The sequence below is a fragment of the Anguilla anguilla genome, chromosome 2, assembly GCF_013347855.1.
Source record: "Anguilla anguilla isolate fAngAng1 chromosome 2, fAngAng1.pri, whole genome shotgun sequence".
Taxonomy (NCBI): Eukaryota; Metazoa; Chordata; class Actinopteri; order Anguilliformes; family Anguillidae; genus Anguilla; species Anguilla anguilla.
Window position 1 is genome coordinate 52,666,193 of NC_049202.1, and position 16,679 is coordinate 52,682,871.

General features: G+C 46.2%; 1 protein-coding gene across 1 annotated transcript in view; it reads right to left on the bottom strand.

Moving 5' to 3' along the window:
- LOC118220676 (serine/threonine-protein kinase LMTK2-like) overlaps window positions 1-16,679 on the bottom strand; it is a 45,143-nt gene that overhangs the window by 17,998 nt on the left and 10,466 nt on the right. Inside the window, exons 2-7 of the mRNA XM_035404740.1 lie at window positions 14,713-14,831; window positions 14,008-14,158; window positions 11,358-11,434; window positions 10,234-10,352; window positions 9,650-9,737; window positions 1,889-2,013 (exon numbers count right to left, since the gene is read on the bottom strand). Coding sequence (XP_035260631.1) covers window positions 1,889-2,013; window positions 9,650-9,737; window positions 10,234-10,352; window positions 11,358-11,434; window positions 14,008-14,158; window positions 14,713-14,831 — 679 coding nt within the window. The remainder of the gene's footprint in view (window positions 1-1,888; window positions 2,014-9,649; window positions 9,738-10,233; window positions 10,353-11,357; window positions 11,435-14,007; window positions 14,159-14,712; window positions 14,832-16,679) is intronic.

A 16,679-nucleotide genomic window follows, 5' to 3' on the forward strand; every position in this document is an offset into this window, starting at 1 on the left:
TCCAAGAATAAAAATCTATTTTATAACTTATTAATATTAACATTCTAAGGGCTAGATTTATTAAGGGAAAAAAAATTTCTATATCATGGCTGTGTTGCAGTCACGCATACCAACACATTAACAAATGATTTATTGATCTTAAGACTGGTCCTAATTAAGCAGTCAAAGCCCGGAAGCCCCTTCACCAGCAGGGTCCAAAACAATATGGCATGCTGACACATCCAGACTGCACGAGCAACCCGGCACAAGCAGCAAGCCAAACTCAAGAAAAATAACTCTAATTTACAAATTAGGAGAGGGAAGAAAACAGCATTTTATTCTATTTCCTTTTATTGTCGTTTTAATATAGTCTCTTTCGGCAATGCGTATTTTTCCTTACTTTTGCGGTTACTTTTATCGTTTTGCCATGTCTTTATTTGTACCTTCCACTACACTTTTAACTGTATTTTCTGCTGTTCTGCTCCTGGAAAGAGCTTCCAATGCACTGCATTAAGAGTGCTGTATGAAAGTCATTATTAAAGTCGTTATTTGAGGAAATGGTCAATGAGGTAAAGTTCCGTATAGCAGCACAGTTATACAACTCCAACGGACAGGGAAAAAAAGTAGAGTGACATCAGAAAATTCATTCATTGCGCGTAACAGAAGGAGCAGAACAGGACTCAACGATGTATGCATGATGTTAAGCCGCAAACAAAAGAAAAACTTTCCTACAATTTTATGTGGGCGAAAGGCAGAGGCAGTGGTCTAACTGAGCTGAGGATATTTCCACTGATAGAACAGCAGGGGGACAGTGCCTCAAAATGAGCACGCTGTGGGGTGGAAACAAGAGACACAGCTGAACCCAGAATGAGCAGGCCACAGAGCGTATGAATGTAAGACTGTGTTCATGATTCATTCTACACACACAGTTGTTGTGTGGCTGTGAAACACTTATTCTGTTTTGCCTTTGCCCTCTCTGTCTTCCTCTGCCTCTAATGGCCACGGCCACGTTTGGGAGAGATGGCTCCTAATGAATATACTCAGGGGTGCTGTACCGGGGGGAGTTAGGATGATTCCGAGGTCCCTGGCTGAAAAGAGCCCTGACAACATTGTCCTGTGATTGTGCAGGGACGGGGTGGCCTGGGGTGGGGGGGGGGGTGTAACCTGAGATCTTTTCAAGGAGCCCAAAATTCCTGGTGGCGCCCTGAATGTAGCTCAGCAAATTATCACCTGCTTTCAGAAGTTCTTAAAATGCACGTGCACAGAGAACTGTCACAATTAAGGCATGTTTTAGCCATACTTACCTAAATTACAAAAGACCCAACCTGTTTTAGCAAGTTCACCCCAGGTATTCACACTGTATATTGAACACATTTAACCATGGAAAGTTCAGAGACATAATCCTCACAAATCACAAAATAATAGCAATTTTGAACCACTGCAAATATTTAGTAAATCAAACATGGATACTGCAGCCTTGTAGTGGCAGCATTGTGATAAAAATGCATCATGGTCCTTTAGTAAATCAGGCCCTAAACATGTTTCCATCTACATCTATGTGCACTGGGTCTTGAACAAGGGTTAGTCGGCCAAAAGGTCTCACTACGAACGAGAGCATTTGAATAAAAGCTGTCATGTCAACACAGGAATACTTTCATTTCCTTCCAGAACATAGAGAGGCACTGCGTGAGTGTTACCTGTACAGGAAGTTGTGTTTGTGAGTGTTACCTGTGCAGCAACTTGTGTTTGTGAGTGTTATCTTTTCAGGAAGTTGTGTTTGTGAGTGTTATCTTTGCAGGAAGTTGTGTTTGTGAGTGTTACCTGTGCAGGAAGTGTGTTTGTGTTACCTGTGCAGGACGTTGTGTTTGTGAGTGTTACCTGTGCAGGAAGCTGTGTTTGTGAGTGTTACCTGTGCAGGAAGTTGTGTTTGTGGAGGTGAGTGACGCCCGCAGCGATCTCACAGGCCATCTTCTGCAGCAGCTCGGTGTTCCTCAGCACCCAGTCCTGATTGGCCAGGTAGCTCCTCAGGTCTCCCTGTCACACAGCACAGCACACAGGGCATTAGCGGCTGCGCCCGCTCTGAGCTCCACCGGGACATTTACTAACACGCCAGCACGAGTCAGGACAGCACTGCCCTCCTCATGCATCCACTCTAGGGAATTACAGATAGAGCTGGGGTCACAGCACAGGAAACGCTGTGCGGAGAACTGACCTCCCAGTCACACAACACACAGAAGTGCAGAATGTCTGCAATGCAGAGGAGAACCCTGAGTCAACAGGCTCTCTCAAAAAAAAATCACCAAAGAAACCGATTATTAATTACAGATTAATTACAACGAATACAAAAACACTGACGGCCCTAACAGAAACAGTGTGAACACTAGCGTACTTGCTTATTATTATTGTTGTGTTTATCCACAGGGGTTAACATCACAAGCCTTGATCAAGTTATCACTGGCGCTAAAGCTTTTACTTGCAGATAACTGCTGAATGCCCAGACTATCTGAAACCACAATATGCAGAGCTGGTCACTGATCACCAGTCACTTAAACAGCAGCCTGAATGCATTTTCATCAGCCAAGCCTGCATTCACAGGTGTTATGCATGAAAACAGCCACATGGGGGAAGCAGAGGCTCTCTCACAGACTCCTGTGAGCTGGTAGTGGCAGCTTTATGGCACACTGGATTTAGACTGCTTTATGGGCAAGGAGTCAGAGCACATTATACTGAACGTTGTGTCGCAGACGTTTAAAAATTAAAAGGCACTGTGAGTTCAGAGGGATGCAATCATGCCGTTACAGGTAGTCAGACTCCTCAGACCAACACATCCAAATAATACACAGAGGACGTGAGCTTCTTAGCCAATCAGGATCATGCCAGGCTGGGAAAACATGCCATATTATACCTCGTACAGACCTTAGTTCATTAATTCCCTTTAAAACTAGGTATGCAGAGGTTAATGATTTCTTGATAAAACACTTAGTGCTTCAAAATACCCCCAAAAAAACACCAAGAACACAAATGCAAACCTGTACACACGCACGCACACACACACACACACGATATAGCTTGAAGGTGGGTATGAGACAATGCGTGTGAGGGAAATCAACAAAAGAAGGTTCCACCATCAGTAAGACACGGAGCTGCACTCCGTCCACCCAAACAGTAACAGCTCCTCATGCAGTCTGTGGAGACGGTCTATATTTAATATCTTACTCCAGAATTTTCATACATCTTTTTTCAGTACACTCACTTGGTAAAACAAGTAAAGGAAACCACAGCTTCACAAATGTGACTAAGCATACTATCTGTCTTGATAAAGTTCATCATGGATTCTGGAGTACTGCTTGCATGCAGAATACACGAATGTGGCATACAATTCAAAGAACTGGAGGGTTCATTATAAAAAAAAATGGTGGGTGGTTGTTTTATCATTAAGAAATGACGCATGACAATATTCTGTACTTAAAGAGGACAGGGTTTCCTCTATTTAAGAAATGTGTAGAAAAGCTTCCATTTAAACTGTGTGTGACTGTTGAGGAGGACTGCATCAAATCATTTGCAGGTCATGTGCTCACTATCCATCATGGCGCATGACCTGTGTGAGAGGCCTTGCCTAGGCCCTACAATCAGGGAAGAGGCTGCTCCCTCCTGACCTTTCACTGCCACTCATTTGTTTATTCAAAGCAGTCACAGTCAGCCCAGCGTAGCGCTTTCTCCCCTGGTCAGCCTCAGCGCAGTCACAGTCAGCCCAGCGTAGCGCTTTCTCCCCTGGCCAGCCTCAGCGCAGTCACAGTCAGCCCAGCGTAGCGCTTTCTCCCCTGGTCAGCCTCAGCGCAGTCACAGTCAGCCCAGCGTAGCGCGTTCTCCCCTGGCCAGCCTCAGCGCAGTCACAGTCAGCCCAGCGTAGCGCTTTCTCCCCTGGTCAGCCTCAGCGCAGTCACAGTCAGCCCAGCGTAGCGCTTTCTCCCCTGGCCAGCCTCAGCGCAGTCACAGTCAGCCCAGCGTAGCGCTTTCTCCCCTGGCCAGCCTCAGCGCAGTCACAGTCAGCCCAGCGTAGCGCTTTCTCCCCTGGCCAGCCTCAGCGCAGTCACAGTCAGCCCTGCGTAGCGCTTTCTCCCCTGGCCAGCCTCAGCGCAGTCACAGTCAGCCCAGCGTAGCGCTTTCTCCCCTGGCCAGCCTCAGCGCAGTCACAGTCAGCCCAGCGTAGCGCTTTCTCCCCTGGCCAGCCTCAGCGCAGTCACAGTCAGCCCAGCGTAGCGCTTTCTCCCCTGGCCAGCCTCAGCGCAGTCACAGTCAGCCCAGCGTAGCGCTTTCTCCCCTGGCCAGCCTCAGCGCAGTCACAGTCAGCCCAGCGTAGCGCTTTCTCCCCTGGCCAGCCTCAGCGCAGTCACAGTCAGCCCAGCGTAGCGCTTTCTCCCCTGGCCAGCCTCAGCGCACTCCCCAGGTCAGTCTTTAAAGGGACAGTTCACTCGCTATGCTTCTGCATGACATTATTTCTGCTTTAGTGTCTGCTTGGTAAATGTTGGTTGTGCGCCTATCTGCCAGCTTTTGACGATCTGCTGATGGCAGGTATAGGGTCATTTCAGTTTTGTGGTCTAAAGCAAGACAATTCACTTCAGAACAACTCCAAGTGACACCAGGTTAGCTTGTTCAGTAACACTCTGCCTCCAGAGGTTGTACATACATACATTACTCTTCCAAAAATTATGTCTCTATTATTTTTGGGTGGAACTATTTCCAGTGGCACATGCAACCAGAAACCAGTGCATTCAAGGAAAGCGGCACTGGCACTGGCACAATATAAAAGTTATATTTATTTTAATCATTGTCAATGAAAGCTAAAAAATTTAATTCATATGTACAGCCTCTGGAAACATAACGGCAATGTACAAGCTACTTTCAAGTTACTCAAAGTGCATTTTATTGGTTCAGAGCACAAACCCTTGAACGCCCATAATAAAGCTGGCAGGTCATCAGAAATGTCTCTAAATATTCAAAATATCTTTCATGGCAAACAAAAATTGCCTGGGCCAATCAAAAACACATTAAACCAGAAACAAAATCGCAAATCCCAGGATGTGAACTGCCCCTTCATCCACAGCTGCCCCGGACATCAAATACGCCGTTTCCAAAGCTGGAGTCAGGCCTGCTTAGCGATGCTCATGAGCGGCTCTCCATTAGCATTTAGATGTATATTCCAGACCCGCGCCGGCTCGGCCCGCTAGCATTACCGCCGCTGGCCCTCCTGCAGGAGAGCTGTGGGCGTGACGCAACGAGATTCTCCCTGCTAGCCCTGCATGCAGATCATGCAATAACAGGACAATAATACCGTAACAGGCCAGTCTGCCTCCAGCTCTACAGCGGGAGCGTGAGGTGGACAAACGCTTATCCCTGTAGGAGCTCTACTCCAAAGAACAGCAGCAATCTGGCCAAATTTAGAAACGACCGCAAATTTTCCACAGCCTGTATTACTGAGAAAGAATGAGAATGAATAAAGGCTAAATAAAAAAAACTATGAAACACTTCACAGCCCCAAACCTTTATTTAGAGAGACAAAAGTGTCTCAAGTCTCTACATTAGTCATGACTTCCAGACCTAAAATTAGTCTAATTTCTTGTCTTTGAGATTCCTCCTCCTATAAATAATGGGCATTTTCTAATTTTATAATGTGTGTCTGCCTTAATTTCACCCAAGAATATGGTGTGCCTTTTTGTGGTTTCTGGAACAAATTTCTACATCCTGACAGTTGAATCGATAACAACCCCATGTCTTTCCCACACTGAGTAAACTAGCCTTCTGTGCCCCCACCCCATCTACGTAAAATTATTCAGTTGCTTATTACCATAAGTGAAGAACCTCACACGTGATAGCATTTTTTGCATTAGCGAGTCGTCTGAAAAATGTTGTATCTCATTCAAATCTAAGTGGCTGTCAGTAAAAGCATTTCCGATGGACCTAAACAGCCCAGCCAAGTCTAACCCTGGGCTGTATGATTAGCCAGCAGGGACTTGGCTCCAGTTACCGCAGCGTTAGCTCTCCCACACGCCACACCAGGTGTCCACAGGCCCTTGCCTGTCACTGAGACGCACCTCTCCCCCCACCAGCTCTCCAGCAGCACTGCGCTCGTGGGTAACGCAGTCCAGACTGGAGACCGGCAATTCCAAACTGGAAAGCGAAAGGACAAAAACTGTTTGAAAAAATTGACAATTTTTTTTTTTTTTTTTTTACTTTGCACTTTGTAAACAAGCGCAGTAATCTGCATGCTAAAACCTTCAATCTCTGCTCCTGGTGGGAAGCTCAGTGTTCTGCTGTTTTCTGTTGTAGTCTGTGTGTTTATTACTATATGCTAAATTTCATACCCGTAAAACAGAGACCCTTTCCTTCCTCTCTCAAACAAGCACCCCCACCCCAGTGGCCTCGGGAAGGCAGAAGCACATTACCGAGGCAATTCAACTCTCTGCTTGCTTCTGGTGCCGGAGTCTTCTCAAAGGGCTGAGACTATATTCACAGACTGCAATTACCTGACCACCGTCTTCTTTTAACATTTAACACTTCAGAATGCAAATGACAAAAATGGCCGAGAATGTCTGAGTGCGCTTGGCCAGTGGCTGAAATGATAATACAGTGGGTTAGCGGAGGCCTAAGGGGAGGACCTCCCTGCGGGTGCTCGCGGCTAAAGTGCTTTCACTGGATGGTTCCAGCGCGGCCCCAGCTGTGTAACTGGTGCATGATGTGTGTAAGCAGCTTTACCAAAGAAAGCGACAGCCCGGCGATCGACCCGCTATGTTTACAAACGGCTTTGTGTGCTTTACTGAGCTGTTTGACTTCAGGCAGGCCATTTCATGATGGGTTATATAATCTCCATTTCTAATTCACATTCCATTCTGGGCACATCAGATGCTGCAGCTTTGTGTCCAGAGGGATTCATTCTGAAGATGGCTGACATGAACGCAAGCCATCACCGCAGTCTGGCTGTTCCGCCACACAGAATCATGGGACATAGAGACAGACCGGTAAAAATGAGCAAATTATATGATGGCGCAATGATGTAATAATGCCTTGTGATTGTACTATAAATAAAATGGTATTTTCATTTTGAATAAACTAACAGATCAAATCAAATCAAGGCGTCAATATCACGGCACATGGTGAAATTAAGGCAAAATCTCAAGCTGAGCACCATGAAATACACAAGCCAAATAAATGCCCCGCACATGCCAAGCAGCACACACGCAAGCTTGAAGGAGTGCCAGGAGAGTGACGTATCACCCGACCCCCCCCCCCAGCCAAAGCAGAACAGCCACGCAGACCTCCTGGTGCCCTGGCCTCGGGGGTGGGGGGGTCTGGCCCAGCCAAAAGAAAGAATTTCACCCAGGCTCACTCACAGGCAAATAAAAATAGTTTGTGCAACCACAGCACAACTATCAGATGAAGGAGGGCACAGAGACCGTCCTCCTGAAAAGCAGGACAGGCTTTTTTTGACTGAAGTCTTATAAAACCGTGTGAAACGGCTGGGGGGGGGGGGGGGGGGGTAGGGGGGGGGGGATGGGCGTGGCGTCTGGGAGCCCCGCCCTGCGGCTCCGGCTCTGGCCGCTATCCCATCTATGGGCCTGGGACAGCCCCGAAGGCGACCTGTCACTCACTCCATTCCCGGCTCTGCTCCGGTTGCACGGGGCAGCGGTTTTCATTTCCAACCGCAGCGATACAGGGTTGCCAGGGGTTACCGCTTAAACACGGGGGACACAAGGGAATCGGGGTGTCTGGTGTGCTCATGCAAAATCGGGGTGTCTGGTGTGCTCATGCAAATTTGATCCGCAGTGCTGAAACCAAACTTGGGCTTACCCGCAGTCACTGACATTCAGTCATCAGAAAGTTCACTGAGATTCACGCCAATGAGGTAAACGCTTTGATGCTATTACATTTCCATTTGATGAGTCACCTGGTCTTCATTGACAGGAAATTTAAATATGGAAATTTTGTAAATGCATGAATATTCATTACGCAACATCAATTATTTAACAAGATGTTACTCAGATATCCACTTGCCACGGTTTGATGCAAGATAACCATACATGTCATTTAAGGCTCTAAAGCCTCGATTGGTAATGTGCTACAATGTCCATAGCTCAGCTATAATACACACAGGATTCAGGCTTAGTAACACGACATTTCTTTCAGCTCCAATGACCTAATTGCTCAGGCCTAAGGACAGACTCAGCTAAGAATTAGTGAAAGCGGTGGAACATCCAGTCTCCAGGGCTGGATGTCCTGCTCAGTGCAGCCCCAGCAGCTGAGCCCGCCGCTCTGCCCACTTCACCACTCTTACCCAGCAGGAGCTCCTTCTGGACCCCGCCATGACACATAAAAAAACGTCCGCTGCTCCGCCTCTCACCCGCAGTAACCCATTAAAGCACCTGCCGATGGGGGGGGGGGGGGGGGGGGAGAGAAATCAAACCCACGTGGTGAGATGTCCAGCTTGGGGGAAAGTGTGCTAGCGATAGCCAGCCCACGCAACGCATGACGCAACGCCTGCAGCCCAGTGAGGTCATCGCCATGGAGCCCAGCCTGTAGGACTCTGCCATTGGTCTCTCCAGACTTGGCCAAATATCACACCCGACGGGTCATTTGGTGCCCTGTTTTGCACCGTATATATTTATTTGTTTATTTATTTGTTTGTTTGCCCCTGTTGGTAATGAAGTAAGTAGAACAGCATGCACTAGCTCAGCTTGAGCTTGTTCCCAGCAGTACACAAACCAAGTACACAGTCCACTCTGAATCACTGATTGGTTTAAGGTTTCCTCCAACAACAACAGCAACTGGCTTCCCTGACAGACGGACACACGCACGCACACATTCGCTCGCACAAAACAAACAAACAAACAAACACACACACACACACACACACACACAGAAAATGGAGTCTATCTCAACCTGAATCAGAGCATAGCGCCTCCATCTGCGTCACAGTCTGCCAGCCAGAAATAGACTCCAGTGTAAGTGATCCAAGGGGAAATGGAGAGAAAACATTTTCTGGAGATATGCAAGAGAAGGTGGTTCCCCTGCTCAAAACCACCCGAGCCCTTGAGCGGGGAAACGGATTCCTTTTGTGCAGCGGGCAGGGAAGCCAGTTGCTGTTGTTTAAACGCACCTTTCACCAGGTCACCGGCCCGGAGACAGAAAGCACCCGCACGGCAACACGGCCACAGGGAGGTAAGAGGAGCCCGCCACCCAGCCGGGGCACGGGAGAATCTGAGAGCTCCCAGCTGGACCAGCTATGCAGCTCCAGGCCCCGGCAAGGACAGGCCAGCCCACCAAAAATAGACAAAGGACTAATTACAGTGTGTGTTCATTAAAACAAAGAGCCCGCACGGCCTTTGGTGGGAGACGCGAAACTTACCATCACTTCCTGCCTGCCGCACGCACTTACGCAGCTATAAAAGCTACCAAGCACTGCATCCCCAGGACTCTCATTACACTCAGAGCACAGAAATCAGTCTAATGCAGCGCTCCCAGCCAGTCAAAACCCTTTCAGTACAGCCTCCTCAATGCTCTGCACACACACTGTAATGTCTTTTCCATGACTATGTGTATTTACAATGAACAGGGGAAGATTGTGTCCGATAACATCGGGGGGGGGGGGGGGTGTTTGGTTCAGCGGGACACTCACCAGTTCACAATGCTCAAAGACCAGCAGGAAGGGGATGACCTCCACGCACTGGCCCAGACACAGCAGGATGTTGGGGTGCTGCAGAACCCTGTAAAAGCAGCGGCGGCGCTGGGGTTAAAGAGGGCCGGTGTGGGTGAGTCACACGTTTAACAGGACACTGCCCTGGGCCTGGGGTTGAAGGCTGCTATTGAGCAGGAGCCCTGGGCTACACAGCTCTGCTGAGGCTGGGAAAACTGTGTCCACTGATTTACAATCACGCTCCGCTAAGTCACAAATGACTCAACGCTGCGAGTGTTTAAGTAAACAGAAAGTATTTACCATTTTGGCAGTATGCACATTCTAATGCTTAAAGTGCATTACAGCCTTACAGAGGGTAAAACTAGCACATCAATGATACACAAGCACAGACGGCTTATTTGCCCTGACGTGTTGTTTTCAGCAAATACTGATTTAATGTAAACTAATGGAGATAACGGTGAATGTGCATTTTTCAGCTGAACGAGTTCTCACCTCCCCCGGCCGGCAGAAGGAGTGTTTACCCAGCAATACGAGCGGGCTGTAGGCGTGCCTTTTCGGCCACTCACCGGTATGGGTCCCCCTGCTGAAGGAAGTCATTCTGCTCCTTGGCGCTGGCGTTGGACTTGAGCTCCTTCACCACCACCCTGGCCGCGCCCGGGTCCGTGTAGACCTCACCAAGCAGGACCTGCCATGGGGGTGGAAAAGAGCATTAAAAAAAACAGGAGGCAGGGACAGCGTGTGTCTCTTATAAGGCCAGCCTCCGCCCCCGCCTCCCCTCCCCAGCACTCCATCACACAGGAAGCCTGGCTTTCCTGCAAACAAGGCCCGGAGCGTGGAAGGCCACAAGGCCACGGGCCCAGGCGGCCGGGGAGGATGTTTTTGTCATTCCTCGGGCCCCGGGGCCACAGCGCAGAGAGGAGCCAGGCATGCGAGGGCCTCCATCCTGAGGAAAGAGGCGCAGGAAGCGGGGCCCCCGTCACCGCGGCTCTCTGCGGGCGGGCACGTGTGCAGCGCCGGGCAGCGGGCCCGGGCACTCCAGCAAACGCACCAGCGCCACGCTACGCGCGTCTGCAGGACCTCACATTTCAGCCATTTCTTTTTATGTACGGAAAAAAAGCGAAAAGGTACTACAGCGTCACTCTTCCCAGGGATCTCTGGTCTTTGCCAAGGACCAGACTACTGCGGCTGTTAAAGAAGGCAATCTTACGATGCAAAGAAAAACACACTAACCGCAGTGCTTCATTTTCAGTCATAGAATGTCTTACTGCAAGTTAATTTACGCTACAGAACATACAGCAAGGAGAAGCACGTGAAAGAGGGAGACGGGATTAGCTCACGCTGCATGTCCACTGCACGCAGGCAGGGTTTAAAAATAACTGTACTGCAGTTAGAATTAAAGCGTACACAATGTTTTCTCTGAATGCACTTCATTTCTGTGTTCACTATGAAAAAACGCAGAGAGACAGCTGTATTTCATGGGAAAAAATAAGCTAAAGATTTATCCAGTAGTCATGTCACATTATTGATATGATATACATGTAAAATTTATCATAAGACATTCCAAACTCATATTCTAAATTATATGGCAAACCAACATTCTGTTATTATTTTGTTTTGAGGATATGAGTATGATATCAGTAAGGTGGTGCCAAACCCAAGCAGAGCTCAGAGCCGGACAGGAAACGCGTACCTTGCCAAACCAGCCATTTCCCACTTCCTGGATGTAGCTGAGGCTGTGGCGGGCCACCTGTGAAGCAGTGGATCCCTCTGTGAGGGCCAAGCACAGAGACTCAGTTAAGTGTGAAGAGGCCTGGACACAGAGACTCACAGTGCACACAGCAGAGCATCACAACTGACAGTCACAAACACAAACAACTTTAGCACAGTATGACTCCCCTGCTCTCACTGTCATGTAAGCACAGTGAGATTCTGTTGCTGGAAGGAAGCAAATTTACGTCACACCTGTGGTGGATTTCCTGTGTACGTACTTACTGTTGAAGCTGACAGATATAGTAACTGCACATTAATTATATTTTAGTAACTGCAAATGAAGACTGACATAAAGAATGTCAAGGTTAATCCCCAATCACTCTTCTTGAAAAATGACTGAAAGCTACTTCCATAGAATGTAAGAGTGGAGGCTGATCACTGGCGTTCTGCTACCTCTCCTTGAATATCACCACCAAGTACATGAAAAAGAGAGACAGGCGGCTTTGCCAATTCCATGTACGGGAAACTGAACTTTGCACTATACACGTAACAGGCCATTAATATCCATCACTAAGAATGCAAGGATTTTGTCTCAGTACAGCAAATCCCTTTGAATATTCAACTAAACAGGCTAGGTCACAGGTTTCCCGAGTTCAGCTCAACCACAGGAGACAGGCACATCTACATATCAAATCCCCTTTACCGAAGCCTTCTGAGCCCGATAACCTGCACTGCGTCTCAACTTACCGCCAAGGTGACTCACTGGCCAACGTGTGGCTGGCTATCTGATGGAATGGTAATAGAGCCCAGCCTGAACAACCACAGGACAGGGTACATAACACTGACAAATCTGTTATAGCATCATATGGTTTCTGCTAAAATCAAGACTGCAGTTGAGCACAATGTTCTCGGGGTTCCCCAGCCACTGCTTATACTGGCATTTATACGGTATCTTAAAGTGAAGGCACACTTTAAGATAGATCAGTAGCACAATCACCACTCCACTTCCAGTGCAACACAGGCACAAGTTGACAATAACGTTGTACTTTTTACTTTTTGTTGTAAGATTGCCATATCAATATAATTCCACTTAATAAAGCAATGTGAGAAGCTTTAAATGCTATTTTAATGACCCTTTGTGATCATAGTCACAGAACTGAACAGTCAGAAACTGTTTCAGCTCTACAAGTCGAATATTGTACATTTTACTGCATAACATTGGCTACAAGCGCACAAACAGCAATAGCATAGTACAAGCCCAACAGACTGATGTAATCACAGTCAAACAGAATTAACAATTTACTTCACCATTAGCTATGAACTGGTGAATCCATTCATAATTTGGTTACCATGAAGGGTAACAAAAAACGGTTTCAGCTTTTTTCAAATTCCTCGTTTCGGATATATTCAATATTTTGTCGTCAATTTTACATGGAAGATAAATCATAACAAGCCTACTGCATCGAGCAGAGTTTTTTACTCCGATATGAAAAAAACAGCACTGTAGAGAAAGGGGGAAAATATCACTAGACTTCCTTGGTAATGTGTGTTACTGTAACACATGACTTGCTTAACTTTTATACAGAAAAAGTATAATTTCAAGGTGTTTCATTGAAGTAAATCCAATCTTTACATTCATGGTCCAACAGAAACTACTGGTCTTAAATGTGAGAAAATTTCTGAGCATTCAGTTGCGTTGCACACAAGATATTAACAAAAACTGCTTTCAATTTTGGAGGGGTGATTGAGCGACAGACCTTAGGAACTTACAGGATTTATTTCGTATTGTGATCAACCTACTATTTGGGGAAAAAAAGACAAGGCTACTTCTCCAAATGAGTTCATTTAAAGGAGACTTCACTAACTGAGGTCACTGACTGGGCCTTCCGATGTAACTATTGCCTAGTGATTGTGAGCTACAGTGCCACAGACAGGAAACCCCAAAAGTGACAGCCAGGCAAAACAGGATGTTTACAGGGAAAGTGCGCCAAAGGCGCCCGCTGAAGGATTTCACATCCCCGCAAGGAAGCACACGGACGCAAAAAGATGCTGCAAACGGAAGAATCAAACATCTGGCCAAACTCAATGCACACAGTTTATCATTCATATGGCCACCAGCCAGCACACTACACCCACAAGAAAGAAACACAAAGAGAGAATGTGTCCACTGGACTACAAAAAAACGAATAGAAACATAGTGATGGGTGCTTGTGGGGTGTTTTTATATACCATTTTTACTATGCACTTTCCCTACTCCCCATCAGTGATTCCAGCTCATTTGTGTTTCTTCACGGATGATCATCAGTGTGCAAACCACCTATTCACTCTACATTTGTACAGCAATGAGTACGTAACCTCTCAAAGCTTGGTTGGTAAAGGTTTGGTCAAACTTCTACAAGCTAGCTTGATTTGCAAGAAAACTAAACCTCTTTTCTTCTATATATTACTCTCCTATATTTCCAATGGCAGGCTTTGGCTTATGATTATACCTACACACATGACTGGCCAACAGACAATTATCACAAGGCTCCACACTGAATAATGAGGAATTATCTACATATAATGGTTTTCAGTCATACTCTAAAATACCCAATGGAGCATGACTTCAGACAGTGTGGCTGTATGCTCACCTGAAATCCTGGGTGGCTGTAGTATTGGGGGGGCAGGAAGGGCCAGGGGGGGCACAGCCAGAGTGTAGACCTCTGCAGGGGACTGCATGGATGGGGTGTCTTCAGCGGGCGGGGTGAAGTCCAGCTCATCATCAAAGTTGTCTTCAAACTCCTGAAAGATAAGTAACATTCAACCACCAAATTCAAAAATTCAATAACACTTAGGCTAAACCCCTCACCGATCCAGCATCTTAAGCTAATAGCAATGGATGCCTTTGGCTTAATGCCAAAATAATCAACAGTAAACAATTACCAATCAACTAAAAACATTTGGCATGCCAAAAAAATATGCAATATAGATTCAAATGTAACAATACTCCCACAATATTTTCAGTTTGATAGTTTGGCAAGTGTGCATTAGTCAAACCTTGCAACAGTAGGCCCACAAAGTACGATGGAAGAATATATATTTGTTTAAAGGTCATACACAGTACTTCCACACAACAGTAGTAGTAGCTTATGCCATTATATTGAATAAAGCAATTAGTTTCATAAATTAGTTTCATATGTTTTTATTCATATGTTTCATATGTAAGACTTTTTGCCTGTGAGCGGTGGGGCATCGAATTTGTGGAATACTAACAAAAACTCATGCAAGTTACTGCAGAATCAAAAGCATGTTTTCATAAAACTGATGAAAGCAAGGGTTACATTGTTGATTCTCACCTTGAAGTTGATCTCGCGCTCTTTGCAGCAGGTAATGCAGTTGACCAAGAGAACCACCAAGGCGACCAGTGCAGACACTGACACAGCCAGAGAGAGGTACACCACACCCGCCGTCTCCCCTGCCAGGACACACAACACCCGGTTAACAGCTATCTCCACAGGCTCATTTTTACTAAACGTTGTCACACAACACACTGCATTTGTCATTGTAACGCGTGAAGCCTGAGATAAGGCCGCTGAATGGCTAACACAGACTGAGTGGCTGGGCCTAATCGAATGCCATCAGCAGCAGAACACAGGGCAGCCTCTTCCACACTGATCTTGTAAAATCTCTGACCTTATCTCTGCCAGCACTCTAGCAGTGTCGCAGCGTTTGTGGACGGACAAAACATCTCCATAGCCGAGGGCCGCGAAGCCTCCACCTGTGATTGTACCATTTCACATCTCTGCCGGCCAGTTTAAACAGACTATTCCTCGACTATTCCTCAAAAATTCAGTTATGGCACAAAAACAGAGTCACCGAAGTAAAACCCTGCAGACTGAGAGCATTTCACACATTGTCAATACGGCCTCGCCCTCCTGTCCTCTCCCGTCTGTATGAACGGAAGGGTCACAGGCCTGTGCGATATGCACACGTGCTGATTGGCTCATTCAGAACAGTACAGGGCTGGTCAGCCACAGAGATTCATCACCCCAGCTAAAAAAACCTGGCGCATATCAGTGCTGTAGCCCTTCCCGCTAGGCGACGCGCTAATGAATTCTTACTGTCAGACAGAGGGGGTTCCCCTGCATTAGACAGCCAGCCTGTGGAGCACTGAGCACGCTAATGGTAATGCGCTAAGCTCACTAACACCATTCACTCCCGCTGCATCCAGGGAAACTCCACAGAACAAATCACTTCTGCCACAGTGTTCATTTAATCAATTTGTTCATTTATTTGAGCGTATTTCCTGCAAAATAATACCCAAAATGTTGCGCATTAAAAAAATGTAGCTAGTTTCTATCACTTTATCATGATGATTATCAGACACAATCACTTCCATTTTTTCCTCCTTCATACTTCAAATGACTGTTTTTTCGACAAATCCAGCATAAGCCGAATGAGGAACAGACGGTTAACTGCTACTTTTCAGGTATGACTATAAAACAGCTAAAGCCAATTTGACTATTCCTGGTACTAAAGTACTGTGACCTCAACTACACTGAAGCAAGTTATCCCAGGCAATTTTCCCCACGGGCCTCCTTAAGGCTTTCCATCTACGTACAGTACAGGACATTCTGGTGCTACAGGTTTTGCAATAGCACTTTTTCAGTAACACTGAGAAATTATATTTCTGTTTTTATAATTTGTGTTCCTGAACTTCACAACAACTAGATACATAATGGTTTTAACAAAAACATCCAACATAGGCTGTTAAAATAGCATGTTTTCTACAAATGGACTGACAACGGAGAAAAGGCTTGGTAGAAAACACAACAGAGATTTAGTAAAACACAATAGCTTTCCAAATTTTCTCTTGAAGGCTCACAAGTTCATTTCAACAACTGACTGGATTTACCATGATACTGGTTCTGGACTCACTGGATGCTGAACCACTGTATCCATGGACAGAGTGAAAAATAGGGATAAAAGTTATAAAAAATATTAAACATCAGGCATCTTCAAAACCATGTTAGCGGCCACAAGGGCTCTTTATCATTGGCGCATGGAGCACAATGTCTCAATGAAAATAAGGTTTCAGTAATGACAATTGAAAACTTGGCTATACTTGAGGCTAAACTGTAATACAAATATGCCTGAATGCAACATGTTCTTCTCTGCACTACCTGCACTGTGGATTACGTAATTGCAATACATATTATTATTATTATTATTATTATTAGTAACTGGTTGCTTAGCTCAGATCAGTTAGGGTTTGTACAATGCTGGCATTCATACACTTAAGCCCACTTCATAAATAAAACTA